This window comes from Gymnogyps californianus, chromosome 15 (genome assembly GCF_018139145.2).
Source record: "Gymnogyps californianus isolate 813 chromosome 15, ASM1813914v2, whole genome shotgun sequence".
Classification (NCBI taxonomy): Eukaryota; Metazoa; Chordata; class Aves; order Accipitriformes; family Cathartidae; genus Gymnogyps; species Gymnogyps californianus.
This window is the reverse complement of record NC_059485.1, coordinates 10,914,127-10,931,472: the sequence shown is the minus strand read 5'-3', so window position 1 is coordinate 10,931,472 and position 17,346 is coordinate 10,914,127. Positions and strand designations below refer to the sequence as shown.

Sequence of the window (17,346 nt, the reverse complement as noted above, 5' to 3'; positions counted from 1 at the left end):
GTAATTAGAATAACTTGCCGAGAATCATTTTAATGTAATGCAGCACAAAGCTACAAAGCAGATTTCATCCAGTCTATTAATAATGCTCCATGCAAGGCTATTTAGGTTAAATATGGAAATGCATTGATTTATTTCAAACTAGGATAATGAATTCTCATGCAAACACACAAACTTCATATTATATTGTTAATTGTGATTGGTAATTGCTAATGAAACAAATCATGCAATGAAACAAGCATACATTTAATACTCCTATTTTTAAACAAATCGATGAAGTTGAAAAAATCCTTTGCTTATGGATACAGTTTTTCTGAACTTTTCATTCAGCTCTGTCCTATGAGGTCACTCACTTTTACATTTGCTTCTTGTCATCCTATTCTTTGAGTACTACTCTGCAGTAACATGCATTACTTCAAATAACTCACCCTGAGAAGGAAAGAGTCCTTGATAGATAATATATCATTTAAATAATTTTAATAAGAAAATAAGGCAATATTTAGGTTGAATCTAGGGGAAATAATTTGCAAAATGAAAGTGCTTCCCAATTAGTGTGCAAAACTGCTAACCTTTTTCTAAATGCCATTCCTGAATGTCTTGTAACTTATGTGATGAGAGCTGCCTCAAAAAGATCAGTAAAAAGCAACAGATTGTTAGCAAATGGCTAAACTTATCTGCATGGTCACGAGACGGGAGAATGAGCACCTTCCTGAGAGCACAGATCTTTTGAGAGCCAAAGCATGTATCAAGACTGCATTTTGAAAAAAAGAAAAGAAAAACCCCACCAAAAATCCCCCAAAACTTACTACCTAAGAGTTGGAGGAACAGGGAAGAAAGATTTCCAAACAAGCTAATACAGGAGTCCTAGAATAAGTAATTAATTCCTAAAAGTCCCTGAAGTTTCTCTGTACTGAGCAACTCTTTCCAGTTACACTCTGTAGACTTAAAAACTCCACTATAAGCATGGGGTGTTGCTGAAATCAGATGGTGACAGCTAAAATAGCGCCTTGTCTGCTAAACTGAGACAGATACCACCTGCTTCTAGTGAGAACTGAACTATGCCATAAACATGGGGTATAAAACTGTGGCTCCAAATTAACAGCACTGTATGCAGCTGTAAGTCCACTGAACTCCACGGAGTTGCCCATGCCGGCAATGAATTAGGTTTTTTTCAGAGAACTTGTCAAATGAAGTACTAAATTAACTAAGGGGCAACACATTGCCCTTTGTCATAGCCAAAGTCTGAGAGGCAGCAGTCAGAATGGGGAAAAAAAAAGACCCCATTAAAAAAAAAATCCCATTTGCCTGGCACAGAAGGAATATGCCAGCAAACCTGCCTATATTCCCAAAGCACTGGTATGCTGGTACGGCACACCGCAATACAGGAGAGCCCATGAGGGCCTGTAAGAAACTGCCGTAACACACCTGCAGACACACGCTGCAGTGGGAATTGCTCTGTTACACATCATAGCAGCAAGCTAAGAACATGCTAACTTTTGCGTATGTGAACAACTCTCAAGTTACATGAAAATGTAAAATTGAAAGCAATATCAAATGGAAAGCATGCAGCCAAACAAATCAATCAAACACCGTGAGGTTTAGGAATTATTTCACAACAGTCCTAAAAAGTTCAACCTGAAGCACAAAAAGCATTTGGGTATTTTCATTCAGAAATCACATTGCTCAATTTCAGGCTGAGTGGCTCTTTCAGGATCGTGGGAAATTTCATTCAAACTATGGCAATTTGAACACACACATATAGAAGAGAGTGATATTTGAAAGATGACCCTGCCTGTGTCAGACCGCATTCTTTATCATGGAGCCTGACATAGTTAGGGTTGATTTGTGAGAGCATTTGGCGCTATTGTTGCTTTTTATCATATCATACAACATATTTCAACAAAATCTCTCTTAAATTTTTGAGGTGCAACAATAGCATGCAGATCTACACTCAGTGCCTTAAACACACATCAAACAGTCTAAGTTACTCACGTAAGAAAAAGATGGACCTTGCTGTATTGAATAACGTGGTATAAAACAAGTGTCAGTATCATTTCCATTACACAGACATTTTTATTGTTTTTCCTGTATTAAAATAACCAATACACAGTTTCCATGCAGATAAACCAGGAATACAAATACAAACAATCTATTGCAGACATACCAAGAGTACAAATACCATTAACATATATATATAACATTTTAACTGAAGGAAAAAAAAAAAACTGAAACAAAAGGATGGGATTTGGATCCAGTCCCAGGTTAGTCTCCCAGGACCAGACAAGGACAGATATTTTTATGGCAAATCCCCAGTTCTTCTCTGGTGCAACTGAGGCATTTTGCTATTCATTATTTTTTAATGACTGAAATTGCAGTGTCAGTAGTCCCAGTCACTGAATTACTACTTGTCAGCATGTTATAGAACAACTTAGACTTTCTCTCAGCTTCTAGCTGGTGGATATTTGCCTTCAGGTCTATCTCAGGGCCAGTTTGATCCTGAGACTCACATAATTCCCCAGAGGAGTCAGCAGCAACTGCAGTTACATGCCGGTTAAGGATGGCCTTGAAACCACAAGTTCACTTCCCCCAGCCACTGAGCAGGGACCCAGTAGGAAGAAATAAGTTTTTTGCATAAACATTCAGCAAAGGAAAACGATGCCTTTAGTCTTGGACTGTTTCTACTAAATTTAATCACAGATTTCTAGAAAATACTACGCAAAGGGACATCTACTCCCTCCCCTGCCCCAAAGCAGAATCTGCTGTACATAAACAACAATTATTTATGGTGGAAGAGGCCTGGCTGCACACCCTGCGCTCTGCAGTCCTCTGTCTGCCAGCATACAGGGTAGGCAAGGGCAGCTGCAAGACCCAGCACAGGTGTGGTCATGAGATTTTTACTTTGTTTCCCACTACCCTATTAATTACTTATTTTGGACTCAGTCTTGCATTTGGGACACACTGCAATGTCTTCCTGAATTAAGCCTGTTTTGTCATAAAAGTGAATTCCTACATTTTTTTTGCAGAAGTTTGAGTAACATTCAAAAGGCTGGAGATGACGTAGGACCTGGAGTTTTATCATTGAATACAGCAAAGGCAGTTGAGAGCCTCAGCCACACTAATGATCTCCAGGAACCGGACAGGTATAAGCTCGTATTATGGTTCTGAGAAAGAAAACAAACTTTAGTCACTAAGGCAAGGCTATTACAAATTTTGAAGGAACAAAGTACTTTAAAAAAATTGTGCCTTTCAAAATTGTTCTCTCTGACAGAAGAGTAAAAAGAGAAGACAAGTTTTATACTGGGACTCTGCTGGTTAGTAAGAAAACTCCCTTGCTAACAAAGCCAATCAAAACTTCGGAAGTTTAAATGCTGGTATACATTTTTGTGATGCAGTTGGACAATGTGTTAGTTAAAGGCTTTCCCAGACTTCTTAGTTGCCAGGGGCCAAGGGTAAAATAAGGACCTGAGCCCTTGCAGACTTCAAGGCCTTCGTGCTAGGATATAAATAAGTGCTATGCATATGGAAAGCTATGAATATTTCTCTTCTAGCGAAGTACATTCTGATTTGATGCCTAAGGGGGTGTCAAACAAAAGTTTTTTTCCATAAACATAGAGCTGTGACGTAATTGTGTACTCTTAATATGTCGACTGTTTGGCAAGCCACAGACATTGACTTGCTGTTAGCACAGTCAGCTCAGTACAGTCCTAACAGGCTTGAAGAAGAGTTGAATACGGAAGAGCTCACTTACAGTGATGCTGGTGTCCTTTTTGCCCTTATGTGACGAAGCAACAACAGCCAGGTACTGAATGACCTTTTTGGTATTTTCTGTCTTGCCAGCACCAGATTCACCTCTGAGGGGAAAGAAAATAACACAAAAGAAGGTAGGTAACTAGTGGCCTCGTTCTGCCATGTGATCTATTTAGTGTATAAAAACAGGACTGGAAACTGCCCGGCTCAGTTAGTAGTTACCCCAGAACACCATCTCTCCAAATCCACCTGATTTCAGCATGCAAAGAACGCATTATCAGAGCTGTATCTCTGTCCCGTTAGTATTTTGACTGGACATTGGGCCATTTAAGGCAATTCTAAAACATGATGCATTTTTGAACGGCAGTTCATCTTGCTTTGGCAGCATCTGAACATTTATGAGAAGCGGAGCTGGCAGGGAGTCTGCTTGTATTTTAAGACCAAAAAATACAACATTAACTACAATGTGGTACAGCAGTAAGAAAAAACATTAGCAGTAATACAATAGTTTTATCTTCTGAAACTCTGGCATTAAAGTAGACTAACAGCTTGTATCAGTGCTGGAGAATAAGCGAATGATCCTGCCTCATCTGAACTCCATGTTCAAATGCTCCTTGAATTCAGTGTGACCAGAGCTGGGACTGCCTGAGGTGTCCCTGCTAACCAGGTAGTAAGGGACATCTTGTGTGGGGAGATGTCTGACCAGCAGAACTGGCATCCTGGCTGTGCTCCGTGCAGTGTCCCTTGGGAGGCAGGAAGGCAGTGGTAACTTTTCACCTCCCAGAGGACTTCCAGGGTTAAGTTTATTTACAACTCCTAAGCCCTCTCTTAAAGTAAAATAGTGGTTTTCAAAGTACAGGTACAAAGGCCAGATTTACAGCGTCTCTTCTCAGAAGAACATTTCCAGCCTACTTTTCCCTCTCTAAGTGTCACATTACATCATCTCACGTCTTCTAGATACCTTTGGCTCTGATGATTATATAGACGAAAGTGTTTTTATACTGTCCTGTCCCAGCAATCAAAAAGGGCATTAAAGTGGGTGTAGATGTAATAAACTAGTTCTTTCAACTGTATCAAGCTAGTGCTGAGGAGGGCAAGAATCTAAATGTAAGTTGGACCTCTTTGTCTTTGGATTTAAACTGAAATGGATTTAAAAATAAAAAGAACAATACATTCAAAAATCCCATGGATATTTGTCAACTCTTTTGAAGCTGAAACTATTTAGCTGGATCCATTGCAGCTCTGCTTCTTTTCCTAATTAGGAAATACAGGAGTTAATTTTCCCTACCAAGGGACCAGTGATAAATGGACATAAAAAATATGGATAAGTGCTGGGCAGAACTTTCAAGATGGAATGACATTGATGTAAACCTTAGGAAACCAGAAACAATTCCTGCCTGAGGTACGACACGATGAGAAGTGTTCTTCTGGCTTTTAGAGTTTTAACCAGAAATAATTGAGGTGATTATGTTCCTTTTCACAAGACCTGGGTTAATTTGCACAGCTTAGAGGTTGGATTCATCTCTGCCTGGGTTTCAGTGCTAAAACATTTCCATGTTTTATTGATAAAAATTAAGAGTCCTGGGAACAATTCCAAACCAAGCACAACAATTTGAAGACATGTGCATGCAAAGTTTTCAAATAAATCTACCTTACAACTTTGTTTCTTTGGAAAAAAATAAAAAAAAGAACTTTCTTCAAACAAACCCCGGGCTTTGAACTATTCCATTTTATTAAAGGTTATTTGTAGTTCATCACTACATGAATTGCATTTCCTTTCTCCCAGGGCAACAGTGCCCATCATTTGGCTTTCCCCTGAATCTCTGTGAGTATTACCATATATGGCATCATTTTACTTGTAATTATCCTACCATACTGTAATGCTTAAGTTACTTAACATTTTGTTCTGTGCTTTCATCCTTAACTCTTTGCTCCTGCACAGGCTGAGGGTTTTCCTATTTTCTGCAGATAGACTTTGAGGCTTTAACTTCCTTTTGAAGTGGACAATAAAAAGTGCTTGAACATGAAATGGAAATGCTTCAACATGAAATGGAAAACAGGAACTCAACAGCTACAAGTAGGAAAAATATCTCTGAGATCAATAAGTAGTGAAGAATGTCCATAGCTGATGAATACATCTAATTTTTCAACACATCAGATCATTTTTAAATCTCCATGACAATAGACAGGTCTGATAAACAAGTATCCATTAAACAACATTAGTAGCCCTCATACTCTGAAGGATGCATCACAGCTGTATGACAATGTCTAGATTTCATCTCAGTTATAAAATACCATGTGTTTGAAAACTAATTAATGAGGAGGAATGGCTAGATCAGGTTCAATGCCTCTAAACATCAAGAAGCTTACAAGGGGAAAGACCTAGGAGGAGGAGAGCATGTGAACCTCTTAGTTTGCTTCACAGGTGGATGAAATTCTTACTAGAACTATTGAGCTGCAACAGAATTGGTCATGCTGTTTTTTTTCTCTGCATCTGCCTTGAAGTACCATCATTTCTGGGGTGGCAGAAACAACTTTCATTGTGAGGTGGTATGAGGAATCCCACCTGTTTTAAAATCTACATGCTCTCTCGAGCTCAGTGACTGAATTTTTAAAGATCGGTATTTTTCTTGCAAGCATCTTTCAGTGGTTTTGCCATGGACCATACACAACGGGGTTCCTCCCAGGAGGCATCTGCTCCTCTCTTCTGAGTGCCCTTTTTCCTCAGTCTTTACCCCTAAATTATGTTCCAAAGTGGGTGTTCACCATATAAACACTGTTACCACTGTCCTAATCATGATCTTTTGGGAGTAGACTAATCATTTGGTTTTTAATTGAAGCATCTCAAATCATTCTTGTTGCCTGCCATACATAGAGGCAGCATATTTACTGCCAGTGCTGTTCTTTGCACCCATCTGAGCTGGGCAACACAAAAAACCAGATCAAAAGCAGGTCCCATTGCACAGTTCTGATCAACCCAACAGCAATACTTTATCTACTTCCCATACATGTTTTCCTCCTAAGAAACTTTTTGGCTTTCCCAGAGCAGAAGGGTCTACTAGGCTTACAGGCTTGCTCTGTTAAAAACACCACTCTCACATTGTGTGGCATAGTTTAAATTTATTCTTCCCTCATTTCTTGCCAGGCATTGTTTTAGGAACTCAGTACAGCATTTAAAGCACATAAGCTCACATATATAGTACTCAGCTATAATAGAGTTTTTGTACCACATGAGCTACTAAATCCTCCACGACTCCATTACCTTCACCTTAAATGAAAATTAACCCAGTTAGAATAGGTTTCCAAATTAGGACAAGGTGCGATTAGCAAGTTGGCCCCACTGTTGTGGGGTGAGCCTGTGATGTACAAGGACTCTTGTACATTTGGGTATAACTGGGAAAAATTAGTTTCAAAAGTGTATTTTTTTGTTGAAAATTCGAAAGCTTTCTATATTAATTTCATGATATAAGACTTAGCTTAATTCTACTTTTGGAAACATCTAAAAAGTAACAGCAGAATTTATTTTCAGCATTTGTTTCAGTAAGTAATGAACCACAAAAATTCCCCTTTCGCACATCTCTTAATCTGGCTATGCTGGCACTGCGGGAAGCCTCTGTGCACAGAGCAGTCAATGAGGTGCTCTAAATCACATTAGGGCTCGGCAAGCAGTATGAGATGTGTGAAGATAACAAAAATCTTTGTCCTAGACCAGCTGTACCCTACTAGAGACCCATCTCAGAAGCCAGCCCACTGATCCTACTAGTTTACTGATAAAAAAATTCCCCAAAGAGACCAAGCTGGCTCAGCACCAAGCTCCACCCTGGGTCTAAAGCTACACAAGATATCTCTCTGTTTGGGAGAAGGGCCAGGCAGCAACGCTTGCCAGCTCCAGCCTTTGAGATTTAGTGAGCTGGGAAAGAAAAGAGTTTAGCTCTTTTGTGGAGGAGTCTTCTGACTAATGGGGCTCTGCAGCTTGGAGGATGTTCTGGATGACTCTGCTTCTTGACACGTGTCAGGGGAGAAAGTGAGCTGAAGTCCCATGGCCGGGTGAGGCTCTGGACAGTTTGCCCAAAAAGAGAGAGGGGAGGAAGGGGAAAAGGGCAGGATGGTCACTGCCTCATCCAATATTTTGTCTGTTACTGTATTGAATTAAGTGGAAATAGCACCCTGCTATTGTGCATAGCATATGTTTTTATAGAAGCTATTCAAACTAAATGCATGCATAAAAAAAAGGAAAACGTAATGAAAAAGTATTTGATTATATGTACAAATCAAGTCTTTAACAAGCATTTGTTTTCACAGGCTTCACATTACCCCAAACATTACGAATTTTGATCAGATTTTTTTCTCATTCATTTAAGGTGTTTTTTTGTTTAACTGAAACTTGTGCACAGTCCTTTTAGCCACATCTACTTTCTAGAAAATATTCTACCCACTCTTTTCAGGAAGTGGCTAAAATATGGTAGCCCCAAGATCAGACAGGTTTAAGAGGAAATCTTTAAAACACTCGTGCTTAGCTATGCAAATAAGTACCTGTGGAATTTTTAGTAAAAAACCTTTTGAAAACTCCAGGAGAATCCACTTGTATCTTTAGAAATCAAACAACTTAAAGGCCAGAAGTCTCCTTTGAGGGCTGGTGCCTCTACTTACATTGGAAGAAGCTTGAAAAGTCACAAGCCTGTTCACTGGACATTGCTTAGTCCAATTCACGCTTAATTGCTGATGCACCAAGGTTGCTCAGGTCTCTGAGTAACTGGACAGATTTCTTGGGATTTTTCCTTCAGCAACATCTAATGTGCTGGTCAACACAGACCAGCATGGTCTTTGCAAGAGTGAATACAGAATATTTCACGGCCAGCTCAGATGTCAAAGAAGAGAGACTGCAGTGGGGGAGGCCTAAGCACAGGCAGGAATTTCGGGGAATCTCAATAGCCAGGGAGAGCAGTGAAGACTGCCCAGAACAGTACAGGGACCAAAACACACGGATGGATAAGTCTTAACTGCCTTAATTTTCAGACACATAAAATAATAAGATTTCATACTCTTAGTGCAGTATTATATATTGTATATTTATTATATATGTTATGTTGTTATGTATGTTATAATAATGCAGCCACAGATACATTAGTTAGTAAGCACAGCCATGGTATAAAGTTTCTTATGTTTCAGAGAGGCAGCTTGTAAATGTGCATGACAGGATGTGGGGTTTTAAGGCGGACTGTAAAGTGGCAGAGAGCAACTGGCAGGGAATGACATGAGAGGATGTTCAGTGATGCTCCCCATGGGAAAGAGCTAAGAGCAGAAAGGATGTGTGCACAGAGGAGAGTAGATCAAAGGCAGTATGTGTGTAGTTATTAATAAAATGTAGAGGAAATAAGGAAATCTAGGAAAGATGGGGAATTCTGAGGAAGCATTAGGTCCCATGAGCATTAAAGACAGATGGAGCGTTTTAAACATACCACAGTTAATCATACAAAGGGTAGGGATTGAAAAAGAATGCAAACAATACTTAACACCACATGAGGGTAGGTTCAATGAGCTGAGGGTGAAGTCCTGAGAATGGGTATATTTATACTCTGAAACACAGAATCATGCCTAGTTCTCAGATCTATGCCCCTGCCTATGCCCCAGCAGCATTTCAGGCAAGTACCAGGTACTCAGCATCCCACCAGGCCTTTGGTTTCCAGGTGAGCTCTACTAACAACGGAATAACTTTGCAGAAGTAGTACAAAGCACACAGCACAGAGGACTTAAAAGTAAAGTGCACAATTTCTGCTTGCATTTTGACACCAGTATTTTCGCTATCCTGCTGAATTCCCATAAGGTAAATAGCAAAAAGTTATTTGTGGGAGATGGGTAGCAGTAAGTGGAAGAATGCAAGAGTCTACACTGCAGCATCACTAAACATAAGTGACTTTTTGGCAGCATCCACAACTACTTGTATATGAATCCTTACAGCTACATCTTTTACCATTTAGGTACCAGGCCTTGGAAAGTTTGAGTCTGTAGCTATTTAAAGAAAAGATCCCAGCTGATCGATGCCATGAAGTCTTCAGTTATTGTTACATATTTTAAGCAAAAAGATAATGTCTTAGGATTTTTAGCAATTCTATAAAATAAGGCAAATTGTTTCTGCTTGATAGCTGCCCAGCTGAAAGCCAAGTGAACTTTCTTCTTTCTGTACAGCCAAATAAGGCCAATAAGGATGATAAACCAGTTGTGGTTAAAGTTGTGTACATTGGTTTTAGCTTGACTAATCTTTTTGGTTTAAAAGACATGTGTGAGTACTGTTTTAAGCTATGGGTCATGATGCCCATCCAACATACAGCAGTTATTCTAAGCATCTCAATGAATCACTTACTATGGCTGTTTTCAAAATGGGAAAGACATTTCATTCTCTCTGTTTTATGTATTACTGGTGTGAAACATCTTATGTTTACAGCTTAGCTGGCTAGGTGAAAAAAAAGGTATTTTCAATATATGGAAGCTGTCAAAAGTGGATCCTTTAATGGATTTTCATGAACAAAAAGGCATAGATTTGCAAAAGAAAGTCCCTTTCATAAAAATCCCAGTATTCCAAAGTTAAAAGAAGATCTGAAGATTTACTAATGGAAAAATAAACTGAAGTACAGGAATAGAAGGAGGAAATGCATATTGTAAATTGGTCTTCATTACCATGACATGTTTCATCCTGGGAAGAATGTGATGGTCAATTTTTATTTCATCATTCCAGCAATTTTAGATTTCTTTTTGGTATTAATGCATTTTTGGACAGATTCTTGATTGATATACTTACATGTAATCAAATCTTGTTACAACAGAGGTTAGAGCTATGCTAGCCCCTATGGTACCAGATACAGTATATAATTTTTACTTAGGTGATAAATTTTTTGCAGTCAGCAGTGGCACTCACAAGTAACTGTATGGCTGGTGATCAGTAGCAGTGCTTTTTAAAAACTGTAGTGTAAATATATATTCAGTCAGTCAGTAGCCACATTTTCACAGATAACCTAAAACCAGTTCAGTTTGGGACTATGTGCATTTACAATACTTCACAGTCTACAGCATCTCTGCATGAACCTGCTATAAATAATATGCATGCCATCTTCTGCAAACAGTAATTCGTATTTACACAGCATCAAATCCTACGTTTGATCAGGAAAACTGGAAGATGCCTAATACAACAAACACAAAATTATGTCAAAAGCGTCCTCGTGGCATTCAAGTAAATAAAACCAACTAACTAGCAACAGAGGAATGGAGAAATGGTCAAAACTGAAGGTCAAATAGGAGATCCCCGTCCAATTCAACAGTCTGAGTGTTTTGCAAAATAGGTAGGAATGATAAACCAATGGGATTTTGTGGAGTAGTAAGTTGTGCACAGCAAAGCTTATTGCAATAAAATCACTGCCTGACCCATGATACAACAGCTGAACCCCCCGTGCTGGTCCTGTCTGAGCACTGGCAGGTCAAAACTCAAGGAGGAGACCTTCAGCAAGCCAGGACGCAGAAAAATCAGAAAGTTCAAAATAGGCCTGGCTTAGCTGGTATTTCACTATTGCCTAAACCGATTACGTAGAGACTGCAGAGAGGCCCAGCCCGTGCGGTGCTGCTGAGCCCTCTTAGCCAACACACCCCTGCCTCGTGCACAGGCTCCAGGGGTGCCCACTGCCAGCAGGGAGGTACCAAACCTTCTCCGTTCTAGCTACAGTATATGCAAACAGCACAAAACAACAGCATGAACATGAAAGATCACACTTTTCTGCAATGACAACTGAATTGGGAAGTTGTGGTGAGCCACCAACAGCTAAAAATGAAGAGCAGTTCAGTAAATATCTGGGATGTTCTGTGTTCCTCAGTTTTCTCAGTTCGTCAGCTTCTTCTAGGAACCTTTTAAAATCCCTTGTTCTCTCTACACGCACAGCTTTACAACCACACTCCCCAACTGTTCATTGTAAACTCTTAAATCTCTAAATTCAGAAAGTCAATTTAAAGAAATAAGTTTGTGCATTAAAGACTTCCTACGACATTGATACCTGCTTTTTATTTTATCAACAGGTAAATCTGCTAGAGTAGATTTAGGACTGGAGTTCAAGCTTATTGAAGGTGTGGAGAATATGTCCGTTCCATCAGAATTTGAATCAGTTTTGAATAAAGACAGACATTGTAATATTGAGATATACTAAAATAGATTAGTTTACTTACGTGCACAGAATAGACTGGTCTTCTCGATCTGTGAATAAAGGAAAAAAATCCATTAATTAGGGAAAATGGCTGTCCTGACAGAAGCACTTATATTTATAAGGCTTTACATTGAACAGCCTAGACCTTCCAAAATCTGGCAATCCATGATTAGTCAAAAGTACTGGGTTCACGTCTTATTTAATTTGCCCTTGCATTTAAATAACCATCTGTAATGGAAATATTTTGTACAAGAAATGAACAAAAGGTTAAGAGTTCAAAAATATTTTTTGTAAATTCCATTAGAGATGAACTGTAATGAGGACAGCAAAAAGATCAGGCTCTCTATAAGAAGATTATAACTGAAAATTTCAAACCTGAAACTCAAGTTTTTACTACGCTTATGAAGTATGGCTAGCAGCCCACTTGAGACAAAGTCTGGACAGATAAGGCATCAAAACCGAAAATGTTTTAAGCTGGTCATGCAAAGCTTTGAATTTTGAAAGCAGAGCAGTTTAAATACCTGAATAATGTACTCTCATTTCCAACTGAGAGACAACTTTTATCAAGAGGACAAGTAATTTCTTTGAGATGTCTTCCGAAGAATAAGATAAAACAAGATTCTTCACATATTTTACAAGAATATGTCAACAAGTACATAAGTATTCTTCATGCTTTTTACTATGAACAGGACCATCAAACACATTTTGGATCAAGATTTATAAAAAGGTGGGCCAAAATCTCTATTTCTACTATGTGAGGCATGTAAGAGGTTTCTGCACAGCAGAGTCCAGTACGCTGTAATGCTGCAGGAAGGTTTAGGGTTACATCCTAGCTCCATAACCTGCTCTTGCAGCATTTGTCCCTGCGTATACTTTTGGAGTTTCTCTTTACCTTCAGAACTTTTACACAGAATTTTCTCCCAAAAGGCTGATCTCAGGCTAAGATCTCTAGGCTGTGGTGGACGATGAACACCCACTGAGGTTTCATAATGTGCTCCACAATGCTAAACTATTTTGTAAAGCTCCATTGAAGCAAGACTTCCAGAAAAATCTGTGGTAATGGGAGGCTTTACAATTTGCCCTCTATGTAAAGATGCATGAGTAGCGTGTTTGCTATAATCAGTTCTGAAGTAGAACAATTTTTTTCACTGTGGGAATGGTCAAACATTGGGACAGGTTGCCCAGAGAGGTGTGGTATCTCCACCCTTGGAGCTATTTGGAAGTAGACTTGAACGAGGCTCTGAGCAACCTGCCCTGGTGTTGAAGTTGGCCCTTCTTTGAGTGAGACTGTCACAGACTGCATTGTACAGACTGTAAAAAAAAATCTTCTGACTTAGGAAAACAAATTCCCAGGCAGGTCAAATACATTTTTGAAAAGTGTGCATAGTTTACAAATCTGAGACTTGAGGCAGATAATTAAGGCAGAAGCAAGTGTTTCTGTATGGTTTGGCATTATTTATCAAATGCAGAGCTAGCATTAGCCCAGTGGAGCCTCTGGTCAGAGGTTAAGACATGAACTCCTTCCTCCTTTTATTCAGGTGTGGGGTCACTTGCAGGGCTACCTACCTGATTGCTTGCCCCTGTCGCTGACCCTGTATGTAATAAATACCATGAGATAAACAAGCTTTCTGTACTGTGTAAAGATAACGGAGATAAATTGGACCTATTAAGCTTGCAAGTTATAATTGCTGCCTGGACCACAGCCAGTCTAGGAAAAGCAGTAGAGGATTCTGCTATGGCTTGGATTGTTTTTAAACAACTGTTTTACTCCCAGTTCCTCAATAGCTATAACATTAACTGCTTTATTGATCACTCGCACGGCAAATGGTGCCACTTAACTGCTTTATTCAGTAAATTGGTGCAAAATGACTCATTACTTTTCTATTGGAGGTATTTGTCAGCAATCACCACAGCAGGTCTCTTCCACACAAACATTTGGGAGGAGAGGAGCTGTGAGCCATGTTTATTTTTCACTGCAGGATACGAGCTAGGCTTTCTTTTAAGTTAAAAAAGTGAGAACACGGTAGAATTTTTGCTAAAAATACACTGTTGTGTAAATAGAAACCATGGGCATATATTGATATTGCATCACAAACCCATAAATACCATAAAGAAAATAAAAGTGACTCCTTAATACAGAGTTGCCAGTGGAATTTCTGAGCTCAGGGAACATTAGAAAAAGTTGGTCTCCTCCAAGCCAAGTCTTTTCTCACTACTTTTTGCTGCCCGTTGCTGCCCTTCTCTTGCTCCCCAGTAAGTGAAAAACCCCTTCTGAAGGTATCTCATAAGCTGGCCCACCACAAGGATTTGCATGAGTGCCTGCATATGGGCAGCTTTGCTGAAATGTAAGAGCAGAAGAAGGATTAGGAAGGTCAGAAGTTGCAGCAAGTGCCCTCTGGGATAGAGAACAGGCTGTGCAAGCCAAGCCTGAGTTACTGAATTTCTTTGGACTCGATCAGCCCAGCCCCTCATGCAGGTACAGGGAACAAATCCTGCTGAAATGGGAATAAGAGGGAAATGGAGGGAATGGCGGGTCTTTGGTCCTGGAGGTACTCAAACTGAAAGCAGGGACTGCTCGGTGGTTGCTGGCTCTCTGAGGCTGCCTTCTGGTGAAGGAGCACTTTGTGACTCTGACTGACAGCAACTTGCTTGAGGGCTACTGGGGGTTCTTGGATGGAAAATCAAAATTGTTTATTTGCTTTCAGCTTTCTCTTGTAGTCTGAAAGGCTCCAGGATTGGACCTATGCAATTTGCCTGTTCTCTGTAGGTAAACAACCCCATGGCATTCTTGCAAGCTTCTCTCTTGGTCACTGGACTTACCCCCTTCTAACTCCCCTTGTGTTTGGCAGCCATATGAAGTCTCGAAGCTTTCAGCCCTGCATTGCTGAACTGTGCAGCCTGTCCTGCGAAACCTCGCGCTGACAAACTGTCCTGTGCACATTCATGGAGGGGGAGTTCCAGATGTTACTCTATTTCCTTCAGCAGTTCTAACCACTTGCAAAGGTAAGGATGAAACGTATCAGGAAATCTAATCCTATTCTGTTATGACTTGAGCTGCAGATACTGGTCTCATTTACTTTCAAGGGCTCTCCCATTCGATTACTCCTATTTCTGTTCTGGAATATTTTATTCTATATAGAAAGGACTGTGCCCTATTTGGGAGGGGCAAATTTGCCCTATTTTGCAACTTTATGTGGGTAGATCTATCAGAAGAGAATGACTTGCATGAATAAAAATCCTTAAACATAATTCCTGGAGCTTAAAAAGTAACAAAATATGTCTTCTAGATTCCAGTATCTTTTTGGTTAATGCCTTTTTAAAAATTTTGACGCTACCTGGAAGACTATCATAGCCACCCCCTGTATGTCTGTATTAGATATTTTGGACATTTTTTAATTTTCTCCTCAATTTTTAATAGCATAGAGATCTACATTTACATTCTAAACCCCACCAGCTTTCCTAAACATGCAGTTGACTTTTTTTTCCCTGGAATCTGCTTAGTTTTTTCACCAAACAAACACCTCCAGATTGCTTGTAAGAATCATATGCCCCTCTGTTCTTGATCGACCAGCTAGCTCTGCTTAATCACAAACAAAATCAGATGGTTTATCACAATGAAGCAGCAAGTTGGCAGCTTTACCATAAAAGGAAAAAAACAGACTGAAACCATGTTCCAACACTCGCTTACTGCTTCTTTACATTTGTTAATAACTACACTGCCTAAAGGGGACATTTCTGTACAGTCCTGCTAAGGACACAGTAAACAGATGGCTTTTCACAGCAGCCTCCTTTTCTAAGATCTTGGGAACTGTGTTTCCCTCCCATACCTCCCAGTAACTACCAGGTTGTTTGTTTTTCCATCTTTAACTCAAGCTTGCATAAAAATGGCTTTGCAGAAAATAGATAACCTTCTTGAATCTGCAGAAAGCTGTAATATATCTTCTCCATGATGATTTATTGCCAGAGAACTTAATAAAAGCCTAATCATCCACATGAAAACTTTATTATTATTGCTACATAACCTGACTTTTCACATTTGTATTTTTTATCACTTATTTGCTGTTTGCTGCATGCACAGAAGATGCAGAAGGCAGCAGAATTACTCATCCTCACTGGACTGGTGTCTCAGCTCCATCACCACTTGAAGCTGGTAGTGCTGCAGGAAGAAGTCACCCACCCACCTCCAGCTCCTCTTCCCTGGCCTGCACTGCCTTCTCCTTGCTGCTGTGACCAGCATTCATGCAGCCATACTGTGCACCAGGAGGTGGTGACCCACCTCAAAACTAATTCAGCGAAAAGCAAGGGATGCTTTTCACCTGGAGCAGTTTTGCATGACTGCATGAAGACTGGTGCTGGCAGTGCAGGAGTTGGAATGGGGGTCGAGCCCTTCGTATGGCAGCTGTGCCACTGGGGAGCTACTTCATCCAAAACACAGGAGAGAGGTGGGTGCAGAAGCATAGGGTGATTTTTTATGATCGCAGTCTCCTAGTGTGTAGTAGTAGTCAGCTAGCTTGTCTGTAAAGACGGTCAGTGGGGCCTAGTTCAGTGTGATAGCTCCTGGGGACAGATATACACACAAAATGCTCTCGTGGAATGTTATATTCTCCTAGTCTTTTAGATTAAAGAAAACTGAAGTGGATAAAGCTTATTCTTGTTCTGGCTGGAAATGAGCATCAGTGACTGTGCCTGGGCAATGATCATACTGCATTAGTGATGTGGTAATCAGTAGATTCAACAAGACATCCAGCACCCCAGTTTGAGTATGAGACAGCATGACTGTGATTTGTAAAAGGGTTTTAGGTGCTCAGAACCACTTGAAACAAGTGGAAATTTTATCTCTGCCCAGCCAACATCTTTGTTAATTCCTCTGTCCTGTGAGATGTCAGCTTTTCTGCATATTTGGAAGAAAGTCCGATAATCTAATTTCTGTTAACCGTGGCTAAGTGTTATTACCAGAACAACTTTGATGGGACTTAAACATCATCCCTAATGAATACATTAACGAAGTAAGTCTCTAAAGCAGAGGAGGAGTGCAGTGTGCACAGCTCATGTTTTTTGCTGGATGTTTGTGCCAACAGAGGAGAGGGTGAGAATGTCAAGGGCTGTGATTCCCAGATGATGACCCTGCAATAGGACCAGCAATCTGCAGACACTGAGGCTTGATTCACCGAAAGATAAAGGTTCCCTGAGACATCAAAACAAGCTGATTACTCTTGGCCAAGTGGCCCTGGTCATGAAGTACCAGAATGTAGTTCTTCAGTCTCATGAATCTAAGATATATTTTACTTTGGCAAGAAGAAACTATGCAAGTTTCCCAGATAAGGAGCAATACTGAAATTTCACAAGGAAAACATTCAGTGCCCTGATCCATGTTTATGAATAAGAATTTTTGTTTATATTCCATTTGCAAATATGCTTA

The 17,346-nt window shown here is 39.9% G+C and overlaps 1 protein-coding gene across 3 annotated transcripts in view; it reads right to left on the bottom strand.

The window, feature by feature from the left end:
- The window catches only part of MYH11 (myosin heavy chain 11), a 56,152-nt gene that overhangs the window by 30,484 nt on the left and 8,322 nt on the right, over positions 1–17,346 (bottom strand). Inside the window, exons 3-5 of one of the 3 annotated variants that reach the window (XM_050906225.1) lie at positions 11,950–11,977; positions 3,698–3,848; positions 1,033–1,035 (exon numbers count right to left, since the gene is read on the bottom strand). In XM_050906225.1, coding sequence (XP_050762182.1) covers positions 1,033–1,035; positions 3,698–3,848; positions 11,950–11,977 — 182 coding nt within the window. Of the gene's footprint in view, positions 1–1,032; positions 1,036–1,989; positions 2,011–3,697; positions 3,849–11,949; positions 11,978–17,346 lie in introns of all 3 variants that reach the window. The other 2 variants (XM_050906227.1, XM_050906226.1) reach the window with 2 other exon arrangements.